Source organism: Emiliania huxleyi, assembly GCF_000372725.1.
Source record: "Emiliania huxleyi CCMP1516 unplaced genomic scaffold EMIHUscaffold_64, whole genome shotgun sequence".
Lineage (NCBI taxonomy): Eukaryota > Haptophyta > Isochrysidales > Noelaerhabdaceae > Emiliania > Emiliania huxleyi.
Window position 1 is genome coordinate 356,386 of NW_005197198.1, and position 12,458 is coordinate 368,843.

General features: G+C 66.3%; 4 protein-coding genes across 4 annotated transcripts; 1 reads left to right on the forward strand and 3 right to left on the reverse strand.

Moving 5' to 3' along the window:
• Window positions 1-4,501: 4,501 nt before the first annotated feature.
• Window positions 4,502-6,151, reverse strand: EMIHUDRAFT_358013 (hypothetical protein; the record flags this gene model as incomplete). The annotated part of the gene is made up of 1 exon (XM_005763282.1): window positions 4,502-6,151. A coding segment is annotated over exon 1 (326 nt), but the record flags the coding sequence as incomplete, so codon positions are not given.
• A 414-nt stretch (window positions 6,152-6,565) lies between these two features.
• EMIHUDRAFT_215195 (hypothetical protein) lies at window positions 6,566-7,205 on the forward strand (the record flags this gene model as incomplete). Its single annotated transcript, XM_005763283.1, has 2 exons — window positions 6,566-7,058; window positions 7,180-7,205. 2 exons carry the CDS (start codon window positions 6,566-6,568, stop codon window positions 7,203-7,205), a joined length of 519 nt encoding a protein of 172 aa, XP_005763340.1.
• Window positions 7,206-7,960: 755 nt separating this feature from the next.
• On the reverse strand, window positions 7,961-9,260 carry EMIHUDRAFT_215196 (hypothetical protein; the record flags this gene model as incomplete). Its single annotated transcript, XM_005763284.1, has 3 exons — window positions 7,961-8,013; window positions 8,316-8,394; window positions 8,760-9,260. 3 exons carry the CDS (start codon window positions 9,258-9,260, stop codon window positions 7,961-7,963), a joined length of 633 nt encoding a protein of 210 aa, XP_005763341.1.
• Window positions 9,261-11,403: 2,143 nt separating this feature from the next.
• EMIHUDRAFT_55650 (hypothetical protein) lies at window positions 11,404-12,108 on the reverse strand (the record flags this gene model as incomplete). The annotated part of the gene is made up of 2 exons (XM_005763285.1): window positions 11,404-11,667; window positions 11,716-12,108. Coding segments are annotated over 2 exons (657 nt in total), but the record flags the coding sequence as incomplete, so codon positions are not given.
• Between the last annotated feature and the right edge of the window lie 350 nt (window positions 12,109-12,458).

The following is a 12,458-nucleotide window of genomic DNA, read 5'->3' on the forward strand; positions in this document are numbered from 1 at the left end:
CCCAGGGGCTTTCCCCTTTTGCCAAGGCCTTGGGGTTGGGGGGCATTTGGACTGGCCCCCCCGGGCCCAAAAGAACCCCGGGGAGGCCCCGTTTGTTCCGTGGGAAAATTTTAAGGAGCCCCCCCCCCCCCTTCCCTCCCCCCCCCCCCCCCCCTGCTCCCCCCTCCCCCCGAGTCACACAGGCGGGCCCCTCGAGATCAGCGACGTGGTGGAGGAGCTCGCTCTGCTGCACGGGGGAGGGCTCTGCCGCCGCCTCGCCTACTGCTCGCTCAACGCCGGCGCGATCGACCTCTCCGGCGCGAACCTGGTCTGCAACGACCCGATCCTCGTCAAGGACGCCTTTAAGCTCTCGGCGCGACCCGAGGCCGGCCAGCTGGCGGTGGGACACGGCGTCGTCCTCGTGACCGGTGCGCGGAGGGCGATCGCGCGCCGCAACGACGTGGCGGCGGTGCTCGGCTCGAATCCATACTACCAGGGCGCGGACCTCCACACCGCCTTCCTCCACATGTGCGGCCTCGACGCGGGCGTCGTCAGGATCGAGGACGCCGGCAAGGAACTTCGATCCCGGCCTCATTCTCGTCCCACAGCGTCGCACCCCCCCTCCCCCCTCCTCCTCCCATGGCGCACTCACCCTCCCTGCTCACATGCCTCACTGCCTCTCCACGCTGCTTCTTCGGATGGAGCACAGTATCGCACCCCGTATAGTGCACCCCCCCCCCCTCTTGTGCAGGATCGTGGCAGAGTCGCTTTGATTCTTATCTCCATAGGGCGTGCCGCGCGCGTCGACGGCGCACGGCGTCTCGACCAAGCTGCACGAGCGTGAGCTAGAGATGTACAAGCTGACCCTCCTCGCCTCCTTCGAGTAGCAGCGGGCGCGGTGGCGCCACGCATGCAGACTCCGGTGGGGAGGCATGCTCGGTGTGAATGAAGATTGCGCGGCCGCGGGCCTCGGGGGGGGCGGGACGATACGGGAGCGCCGTGATGTGCAGCGCTTGCCCCGCGGCCGACCCGCCCACGTCCTGGTGTTGGCAACTGTTCGGTTGGTTGAGGTTGGTGGCTGGTGTTGTGCGCGGGACTGGCTCACGCTCACGGCTCAGCCTCAGCGCTCAGGCCTCAGCGCGGGCCGCGCGATATACGCAGATTATTACCTAGATGTAGATCAAGAAGTAATCGAACAGCGGACAGTGCGCTTCGCACCCAGGCCCCGCGACGCGCGAGGCCGGGCCCGCCCCGGCCCCCTCGCTCTCGCACGCACCTCGCACGCAAGGCACACCACACATAGAGTACGTGGCTGGGTTCACAGCGATTGTATAGGAAAATGACACTTGACGGTCGCGGCCTTCCGACTCGCGCCCTGGGTTCACAGCCTTGTTATTGACAAGAAAATACGTCCTATGGCGCTATGCGCTGGTCTGTGAGAGGTTGAGGTGCGAGCCCTGGAGGCCCTGGGGATGGGGTGAGACTACCCGCGGCCTAGAAGGCCCGCGCGCAGGGGGGTGGGACATTGAGACCGGTCATGAATGAGTGCGCGACACGCATGTTGCGAGCAGCGTTGTTGATGTTTTGCGCGTCGCCACAGACGGCGGCGTGCGAGAGCTGTTGCGAGTGGTGCTGGGCGAAGCCCCGGGCGCTGCCGGAGGCTGTGCCGTAGTCGGTGCGGTCGACGGCGCTCGGGCTGCCGACCTCTTTGGCGAAGATGAAGATGATTCTCTTGGTCGGCGGCGCAATGCAATGCCGCCCTGGCTTTCGACGAGACAAAATTTGACGATTCCGTTCTTGACATGGAGCGCGTCGTAGTACTGTCCCTTGTGCTCTTTGACCCAGCCTTTGCCGGTCGCATGGACGAGCGGGCCCTGTGACTTGTGGCCGCGCTCTTTGCACCCAAGAACCTTGAGCAAGGTTTGGTCGAGGGTGCCGCCGAAACGAGTCAGGCGCAAAAGGCATTGTCGCTGAGCCAAAATGTTCGCAGTAGCAGCCGCCGCCGCCGCCGCCGCCGCCGCCGCCGCCGCCGCCGCCGCCGCCAGAGCCGGAGCCGGAGCCGGAGGAGGAGGAGCGCGCGAGAGCATGGACCGAGACGTCGAGATTCGATCCGGCAGCCACTCGGCCACTGAAGGGCACGATTCCAGCTGTGCTGTTGGTACAGGTTGAGATGTGCAGAGCTGGCTCATAAAGCGGGTGTTGTTGAGGTGGTTGCTGCCAAGCATCGATCGCAGACGACGAGATCGACACCATCGTCAGCGTGCGCAGCGAGCGCTCTTGGGAATCGCGTAGTCGGTGCCGCGCGAATGTTGAGCATTCGCGCACGCCAGCACCGCCACGACGACGAACGGCAGGGGACGCATGCGGCCCCGATTGTAACGGTCACAGCGATTGAGGAAAATGACGAAACCACTTGACGGTCGCGGCCTTCCGACTCGCGCCTCCGCCTCACTGGCACTATTGTAGCCCTGGCCGGTGCGCGTGCGGCGCGGAGTTGAAGTTCCGGAGTGAAACAGCACACTGGCACGACAAGGGCGCGGACTGGCGCGGACTGGCACACACACCGGCTCACCACCGGAGCCGCCTAAGCGACTCCGTTAAAAAAAAGAAACCCCAAGAAAGTCCAAGACGCCGCACCACTCCCTCACACACTGGGAAAGAACGGAAGCCTAGGAATCCTCGGACAACCCCCGGTGTGCCGCTGCACTACCGTGCCCACAGTGTGCCCGCCGCCCCCGCCCCCACACGTCTGCATAAGCGCAAGCGGCCGTGCCCATGGCGGGACGGCCATCTCCTCTCGTGAAGCGGGGCGTGCACTCGTCGCCAAAAGCTGAGCTGAGGGTATCACATTGGCCCCGGGGTCGGTATCTCTGTTACCTTGCCTTAACTCACAGCCCCAGCGCCCACGCCGCGACCTTCTTGGGCAGCAGCTGGTTCGACAGGTCCTCTCCGTGGCCTAGGCCGCCGTGAGAGCCGTCGCCCCAGGTAAAGGTGTCGCCGTCGGCGGTGACGGCGAGGCTGTGGCCGCCTCCTGCCGACACAGCGACGACCCGCTGGCCAGCCAAGGCCTCGACCTTCCTGGGCTGCCGTTGTGCCTGCTCATCTCCGTGGCCCAGCTTGCCAAGGAGTCCAAAGCCCCAGCTCCAGACGCTGCCGTCGGCGGTGAGGGCGAGGTTGTGGTTGGCTGCTGCCGACACAGCGACGACGCGCTGGCCAGCAAAAGCCTCGATCTTCTTGGGCAGCAGCTGGTCCCGCGCGTCGCCGTGGCCCAACCGGCCGTCCCCTCCACCGCCCCAGCTCCAGGCGCTGCCGTCAGCAGTGACGGCGAGGCTGTGGTACTGCCCAGCCGACACAGCGACGACGCGTTGGCCAGCCAAGGCCTCGACCTTCTTCGGCAGCAGCTGGGTCTGCTGGTCGCCGTGGCCCAACTCGCCAGAGCCTCCATTGCCCCAGCTCCAGACGGCGCCATCGGCGGTGATGGCGAGGCTGTGGACGCCTCCAGGCGACACAGCGACGACGCGCTGGCCAGCAAAGGCCTCGACCTCCTCGGGCAGCAGCTGGTTCTGCCGATTGCCGTGGCCCAGCGCGCCCCATACTCCATAGCCCCAGCTCCAGACGCTGCCGTCAGCAGTGATGGCGAGGCTGTGGAAGCCTGCAGCCGACAGAGCGACGACGCGCTGGCCAGCAAAGGCCTCGACGTTCTTTGGCAGCGGCTGGGCCTGGTCGTCGCCGTGGCCCAGCCGGCCGCTCCCTCCACCGCCCCAGCTCCAAACGGCGCCGCTGCCGGTAAGGGCGAGGCTGTGGTTGTCTCCCACCGTCACACTCACGGCGCGCTCGCCTCCCAGCGGCGACGGGAGGCGAGTCGGCGTGTTGAGCCGCGTCACGCCCTCGCCGTGGCCAAGGAGGCCTGCGACGTGCTCCACAGAGCCGCACGACGAGAGCCGCCCCTCGCCGTCGATGAAGACGCTATGCTGACTGCCTGCCGCCGCCCTCGCCGGCGGGTTGGACTCGCACAGCAGCGCCGAATAGCACAGCCACCGCACGGCGCAGCTCTCGTTCTCTGGCTGCGCCGGCAGCTCGAAGCCGCGCTCTTGCGCCCACAAGCGGATGCCCTCCTCCGCGAGTGAGGCGTGAAAGAGGTGGGAGACGGCCGCGACGCGAGCGATGTCGAGGGGGCTGTGGCAGCGAGAGAGAGCGCGCAGCAGGAGCTCCCTGGGGAGGTCGAGCAGGCGGGCGGGCGGCGGCGTGTCTGACGACATCCGGGCGAGGAGGCTGACCCGCCAATGTGCATTTCTGGCCTGCTTTCGCCGTTTCGGTTTCGGGGCCCGCAATCAACCTGAAAACAATCTTGCCATTCGGGGTGCTTGCCATGGTGCTGCGGTGCTGAGCGGGGAGAGCGGATGGTCCGATGCGCTAGATGAATCGAGCTGAGACCGACGGGCGGGCGGGGTCCGGGGTGCGGGGACACGAATGGGAGCCCTGAACGTTTCCGTCCGCAGGCGAAAGGATAATACGATTTTTTAAAGACAACCAATTGAAGTCCAAGACGCCGCACCACTCCCTCACACACTAGGAAAGAACGGAAGCCTAGGAATCCTCGGACAACCCCCGGTGTGCCGCTGCACTACCGTGCCCACAGTGTGCCCGCCGCCCCCGCCCCGATGTGTGCAAAAAGGTTCCGCAGACGGAGATCGACAGTCGGATTCAGGCAACGTTCGCCCCCGAGTCCCAGGGAAGGCTAGCGCGACGCGCCTCACATTACCGCGCCCGCTCCCGGCGGCCACGCCTCGACCTTCTTGGGCAGCAGTTGGTTCGCCACGTTCTCTCCGTGGCCCAAGCAGCTGTGCACTCCCTCGCCCCATGCAAAGACGGCGCCGTCGGTGGTGAGGGCGATGCTGTGGCGATCTCCCGATGACACAGCGACGACGCTCTGGCCAGCAAAGGCCTCGACCTTCTTCGGCAGCAGCTGGGTCTGCTGGTCGCCGTGGCCAAGCTCGCCCCAGGCTCCACCGCCCCAGCTCCAGACGCCGCCGTCGGCAGTGAGAGCGATGCTGTGGAACGCTCCAGCCGACACGGCGACGACGCGCTGGCCGGCCAAAGCCTCGACCTTCTTGGGCAGCAGCTGCTCCTGCTCGTCGCCGTGGCCCAACTGGCCCAACACTCCCCAGCCCCAGCTCCAGACGGCGCCGTCGGCGGAGAGGGCGAGGCTGTGGTTGGGTGCTGCCAAGACAGCGACGACGCGCTGGCCAGCCAAAGCCTCGACCTTCTTCGGCAGCAGCTGGTGCTGCTGGTCGCCGTGGCCCAGCTTGCCAAAGCAGCCATCGCCCCAGCTCCAGACGGCTCCGTCGGCGGTAAGGCCGAGGCTGTGCCCGAGTCCAGCCGACACAGCGACGACGCGCTGGTCAGCCAAGGCCTCGACCTTCTTCGGCAGCAGCTGCTCCTGCGTGTCGCCGTGGCCCAACTTGCCAAAGTATCCCCAGCCCCAGCTCCAGACGGCTCCGTCGGCGGTAAGGCCGAGGCTGTGGCGGGCTCCAGCCGAGAGCGCGACGACGCGCTGGTCAGCCAAGGCCTCGACCTTCTGCGGCAGGAGCTGGTTCTGCCCGTCGCCGTGGCCCAGCTGGCCGTAGACTCCATCGCCCCAGCTCCAGACGCTGCCACCGGCGGTGAGGGCGAGGTTGTGTTTCTCTCCAGCCGACACGCTCACAGCACGGAGAGGAGACGGGAGGCGGGTCGGCGTGTTGAGCCGCGTCACGCCCTCGCCGTGACCGAGGAGCGATGGGGGTTCGGACGGATTTGAGCCGCACGACGACAGCCGCCCCTCGCCGTCGATGAAGAGGCTGTGCCGATTGCCTCCAGCCGCCCTCACCGGCGGGTTGGACTCGCGCAGCAGCACAGCGAAGCACAGCCACCGCACGGCGCAGCCCTCGCCCTGTGGCTTCGCCGGCAGCTCGAAGCCGCGCTCTTGCGCCCACAAGCGGATGCCCTCCTCCGCGAGTGAGGCGTGAAAGAGGTGGGAGACGGGAGCGACGCGAGCGATGTCGATGGGGCTGTCGCAGCGAGAGAGGACGCGCTCGAGGAGCTCCCTGGGAAGGTCGAGCAGGCGGACGGGCGGCGGCGTGCTTGGCGAGGGAGCGGCGGTGGCGGCGGGGGCGAGGCGGCGCGAGCGGCGGCGCGGCGGGGTGGACATCGCGAAGAAAGAATTCGAGCCGGACTTGGTGTACCTGTTTTCTTTCTTTTCTTTCTGGTGCCATCCCTCCCTTGGGTTGTCTGTTTTCTTTCTTTCTTTCTTTGGTGTTTTGCTGATGACTCCAAGTGCCCGCTCAGCGGGACACCACGAAAGCATTTCATGAGATGTCCCCTGCAGCTGACTGAACTTCTTTCTTGCCAGTGTGCTGTGAGAGAGGCTTGTATCTTAAGAATTCTTTCTGCTACAACCTCGAGTTACCACCGCCAAGTCGTGGGTGTTTGTCGGCGGCCGTCCTTCTGCGGACCTGGCGAGCGGTGTGTCAAGAGTAATAACGGGTCTGCCAGGCACGTTGCGTTCAACAGCACCACGGTGGCCGGTGCCTTCACTACTGACACCAGCATGACCAAAAATAATGAAGACGGCGACAGCTGCTCCGCGTGCATGAGTCGGCCTCGCACCGTTCAGAACCAGCCATGCGGCCACGCGATGCTCTGCGAGCTTTGCACCTTCAGGATCATCGATCCGCGGTCGCAATCGTGCCAGTGCCCGCTGTGTCGCCGCGAGGTGACGAGCTTTAGGTTCCTGCCATCCACCAATGCGGGTGTTGTTCGCGCAGCAAGGATGGATACCTACGAGGTAGCTGCGGATGACTCGGCTGCGCTTGACTGGCCGACGGAGCTCCGACAGGCGGCGGCTCTACTGGAGCAGGGCGAGCTGCGGCAGGCGCTGGAGAAGGCCGCCAGCGTGGTTGGTGCGCTTGAGCTGAAGCTGCAAGCCTCGACGGCAGAGCCAGAGCCCACTGGCGAGGCTGGAGCGCAGGCGTTTGCGACGCTACTCGAGTTTCTGCAGGCAATGCAGGACAGCGACTCGGAGGAGGTGGCGGCGGCGGCTAGTGAAAAGATGGAGCGGTGGGAGGGAGGGGAGGAGGAGGAGGAAGAGGAGGATGGAGAGGAGGAGGAGGAGGAGGAGGAGGAGGAGGAGGAGGAGCCGGCATACCCGATAGACGAGGATAGGCACGCGATTGTACCCGACGGCGTGATCGCACTCGAGGACAACGCCTTCCTCCGCTGCTCCGCCCTCACCGCTGTCAGGCTGCCGGACAGCCTCACCTCGATCGGCGACTACGCCTTCGACGGCTGCTCCGCCCTCACCGCCGTCACGCTGCCGGACAACCTCACCTCGATCGGCGAAGGCGCCTTTGAAGGCTGCTCCGCCCTCACCACCGTCACGCTGCCGGACAGCCTCACATCGGCGACTACGCCTTCCACGCTCCGCCCTCACCACCGTCACGCTGCCGGACAGCCTCACCTCGATCGGCGAAGGCGCCTTTGAAGGCTGCTCCGCCCTCACCACCGTCACGCTGCCGGACAGCCTTACCTCGATTGGCAAGAGGGTCTTCTGCAGCTGCTCCGCCCTCACCACCGTCACGCTGCCGGACAGCCTCACCGCTATCGGCGACGGTGCCTTCTGCGACTGCCCCCTCGATGCCGAGCTGCACGCGGCAGTGCGGGCCATCAACCCTCAGGCGGTCTCGTGCAGCGCAGCGCGTGGGTGCAAGGGGTATGAGTACAGCGGGTACCTCCGAGCACAGTTCGATCACACTCGAGTGCGTGCTAGGGAGTCTCGGCGTCCTGCCCCTGTGCGAGAGCTCTCCTCATGATGGCCAACCCAGCTAAGGGTGTCGGGATGCGTGGCTCCGCACAGCTGGCGCCGTGTCTACGGGGCAGAGGCCTGGGGAGCCGCACAGCGACACGTCTGCCCGCCCCCTCGTCATCACCACAACCTCCCGCGCCGTCAGGTTGTGCCGCGTCCACATGAGGTGCGGCCAGTCGCCATAGGACGGGCGCCTATGGGGAGATATGGCGAGATGTGGCGAGATGTGGGGCGAGATGTGGCGAGATACGGCCAGTCGCCATAGGACGGGCGCCTATGGGGAGATATGGCGAGATGTGGCGAGATGTGGCGAGATGTGGCCAGTCGCCATAGGACGGGCGCCACCTGTTCACAGCTCGAGGTGTGAAGAGACGCTGTCCACAGGCGGCAGAAGGACCAGCCGGCCCCACACCTGTTCACAGCTCGAGGTGTGAAGAGACGCTGTCCACAGCCATGCAGTCGCCAAAGGACGCGCGCCAGCGAGTGGCGCCGCCACCGGCAGCCGTCTGTTTGGCGACGCAGTGCGTGGCGACAATGTGCTTGCCGATGTAGAGAGTCGAGCGAGGGAGGCAAGCCTGCGCGCCGCGCAGCTCGAGAGCGAGGCGGGGGAGGTGGACCTGAGGGAGTGGTGGGACGGCGTCTCTGGAGGTGTGAGCGAAGAAGAAGCTGCGTGTGTGTGTGTGTGTGTGTGTGTGTGTGTGTGTGTGTGTGTGTGTGTGTGTGTGTGTGTGTGTGTGTGTGTGTGTGTGTGTGAGTGAGTGCGCGTGCGTGCGTGCGTGCGTGCGTGCGTGCGTGCGTGCGTGCGTGCGTGCGTGCGTGCGTGCGTGCGTGCGTGCGTGCGTGCGTGCGTGTGTGTGTGTGTGTGTGTGTGTGTGTGTGTGTGTGTGTGCGTGCGTGCGTGCGTGTGTGTGTGTGAATGAGAGGGCCGCGGGATGTGCACCCACGCGTCGTCGTCAGTTTTGCCGAGGAAGACGGCGTTTGGGAAGCGAGCGGCGGCGGCGATCCACCAGGCAAAGGACATCTCAACGACAGAGTTTGGGAGTTCCGTGGGAAGCGACGCGTTGACAAGCACCAGGTCGCGGTGCCGCTCGCGCTCTGCCGCCAGCGCGCTGCTGCTCCGCAGCGGCAGGCGCACAACAAAGCACGCGGCCGAATCGCGGTCACCTGCGAGCCGAAACCACGTCTCGCGCACTCCGTCCCGCTGCTGCGCGTTGCTCTCGCGGCTGAGGACGCCCAGCGCGAGGAGCGAGACTGCGGCGCCATCCTCGCACAGCGACGACCCTGCGGGCTGACTGACGGACTGCGACGGCGCAGGAGGGTCGCAAGATTTCTGCAGGAAGCCAGCAATGGTCGGCACAGGCGCCAGGCCTCGCACGAAGCTGATTTTCGACTGCTTGGCGGTGTGACACACACCGCAACGGCCCGTATCGCCGCTCACCATCCGTCAATCTTGATCATACCCAATCGGTGTTGATTTGCCCCCAGCGCCCGCCGTGGTGCCAAATGTTATGGTACCTCAGGTTAGCCCTAGCTGGCTCGGGGGCGCGGGCGTGGCGCCCGCACTCCTCCTTCTCTTTGTGGTCCTCGTCTCTTTTCTCTTTTCTGTGCTAGGGGTGAGCATCCCGCGTTTAACGAGCATGTATGCACAGGCGACAATAGCCGGACACGGGAAGGGGGGGGGGAGCCGATGCCGTTGGCGCCGCTGGCGGTGGCGTAAGCCGATGCCGCGGGACTAGCCGGTGGCGTGGGCAAACCCCCTCCTCACTGAGAGTGCGACACAAAGACTCACATTCAGACAGGACACGGGCTGGCGAGGCCCTCGTGATCGACTTTCTCTCGTCGCAAGAGGCTCGCCTCGTGGCAAAGCGCATGGCACAGGCGGGCCTCGCCACCACCGCCCTCTTCCGCACCGATCAAATGCGCGATGCGTGCGGCTACCTGGCGGGCCGCTGGGCGGCGGACCTGTACAGCAACCTGCAGAGCGCCGACGCTGGCTGGGCGCGCATCCCCGACGACGCCAAGGAGATTGAGTGGACGCTCTTCTTCAACCACCCCGACACGGTGTCGGAAGCGCATAGCACCTTCCCTGACTGGGGCTTCACCGGCTTCGATGTTTTAGTCAAACGTAAGGCGGACATGGTACATTGCTCTCGGGCCTATAGACATCCCGCACCCGCCGCCCCCGCGCGCGCCCCACCCCGGCCGGGAGAAAGGGGAGTGACAGTTTGGGCTCCTCACTCACAGAATATTTACCGCGCAAGACATACACAAACAAAGGGTGGCCTAAGGGCTCTGCTCGCAAGGCGCCCGCGTCGCAGACGCGGTACCATTGACAAATCTGCAATATACCCCCACACGAGCAAATAGCAAAATCCGAATACCGTGCACGAACTGCGTGATCTCGGTGCAACTGAGGGAAAGCCGCTGATCGAGCCCAGCGTGCCCGCGGCCGCGCTCCCGCGCAGCACCGCCGCTGGGGACGACACGCTGCGGAATCGGATCGAGCCCATGCACCGGGCAAAGAAGGACGCTGCAGAAGCGGTTGGAGAGGCAGCCGGCGTCTGCCGTCACAACGAGTCCCAGCGCTGGTTGCATGGACATGCGCGCTCGCCCGAGGACTGCTATCGCGACCCTCCCGTCGTGCCGCAGCCTCCGACGAGCTCTGCAACCGAGGAGAGTGAGGGAGCGCCTCCCCTCACTGCTGGCCTGGCTGCGCACCGCCCCACAAAGCACCCCCTCGAGCATCTCTACAAGTACAAGCACAAGGGCGACCTTCTCCAAGTCGTCAACGCGCCCGGCGGCTCCGGCAAGACTTTAGCCTTGGCCACCCTCCTTGCGGAGCAGGAGGAGATCCGCTCTCGGTCGGCAACGTGGCAGCTAGTCGAGGGACTCGGTAGTTACCCCCCTGAGTGAGGACAGGAGAGAGAGAGCTTTTGTGGTGTTGGTGTACAAGGTACGCAATAACGGGACAGGGTAGTCGTTCTCTCTAGCTCCCGCCTTCTAGCTCTTGGCATGAGCTGCGCCCTGTGTCCAACCCCTTTTGCGCAGCAACACCTTAAACTTTTAGGCCCTCCAAATTCGGGTCGGAGCGGCGTCACACAGTGCACGCAAGGCTTTTCGCCTTCGCCGCGCGGGGACTCCACTCGCTCCAGTATCTTTATAATAAAATGTAATCTTTAACCGCATCCTTCGCTCCGTTGAAGACACCCACGAGTAAGGTAAGGGCACAGCCGCGTATCAGGCAACAACTTCGGGACCACGTACTATGTCTTCCCGGCGGCCGCCAGCGGGGGCGAGGCCGCCGGCGGGGGCGACGTGCCCGACGCGAGGAGCAGGAAGATCTGCTCCAGAGAGCACTGTGTGACCGAGCACTCGCTGACGGCGAAAGCCTCGCAAGCCTCGGCTAGGTGTCCAAACAGCAGTGAGAGTGGCTCACCGCGCTGCGGCACCGTCAGCGTCAGCCGAGGAGGCTCCGCCTCGTCGAGCCGCGCGCCGCACGTGAGCCAGAGGCGGTCGAGCAGCGCGGCCTGCTGCTGCGCCTGCTCGGAGTGCAGCCGCAGCTCCAGCTTCAGGCCGCAGCTCGAGCCGAAGCGCGACTTGAGCGCCTGGATCGGCCCGATGCAGCGCAGCTTACCGCCGACCATGACCCCGATGCGGCCGCACAGCGCCTCGCATTCCTCCATCGAGTGCGAGGTGAGCACGGTGCAGCACTCGAGGGTGCGCCGCTTGATGGCCGCCCAGAGGAAGCGCTTCGAGGCGGCGTCCATCCCCGACGACGGCTCGTCGAGCAGCACGAGGGACGGCGCGCCCACGAGCGCGATGCCTAGTCTCGGGTGATCTCGGGTGATCTCGCGGAATCTCGGCAACCCAGGCGCAGGCGCGAGCGCGACGCCGACGCAGAGCTTGCGCTTGTTGCCGCCGGACAGCTGGCCGGCGGGCTTGTCGCTGAACCTCGCGAGGTCGAGGTCGAGGAGGAGCGACTCCACCGTGGCCTCGATCGCGGCGGGCGGCACCCTCTTGATGCGCGCGTACAGGCGCAGCGTCTCGCGCGCCGTCAGCAGCGCCAGCAGCGCGTCGTGCTGCGGGCAGTAGCCGAGCTGGCGTCGGATCTGCGGCTGCTCGTGGCGCGAGGAGAGCCCGTGGAGGAGCGCGTCGCCCGAGGTGGGCGCGGTGGCGCCCGTCAGCATCGCAAAGGTGGTCGACTTGCCCGCGCCGTTGGTGCCGAGGAAGCCAAAGCACTCGCCGCGCTCCACGCGCAGGCAGAGGTCAGCGACCGCGACCTTGCCGCCGCCGCAGAGGTTGCCGTAGACCTTGCGCAAGCGGCGCACCGCGAGCGGCGCCTCCTCCTCGGGGGGATCGCGCGCGCAGTGGACGCCGCGCGAGGCGAGGCGCTCGGCGGTGGCGGGGTCCGCCGCGGAGGCGCCCCTCTCCACGAGCCGCCTCTCGCGCCGCACCGTCTCGTCCTCGTCCTCGTCCTCGTCCTCCGCCGCAGAGGCGCCGCCGGCGGCGAGCCGACCGGGCAGCGACGGGCGGCACCCCGCGAGCCACGGCAGCGCCTCGCCGAGCGCCTCGAGGAGGAGGGCGAGCGCGGCGAACGCGACGCCCTCGCCGAAGAGCAGGGCCATCGGCCTGCCGAGCG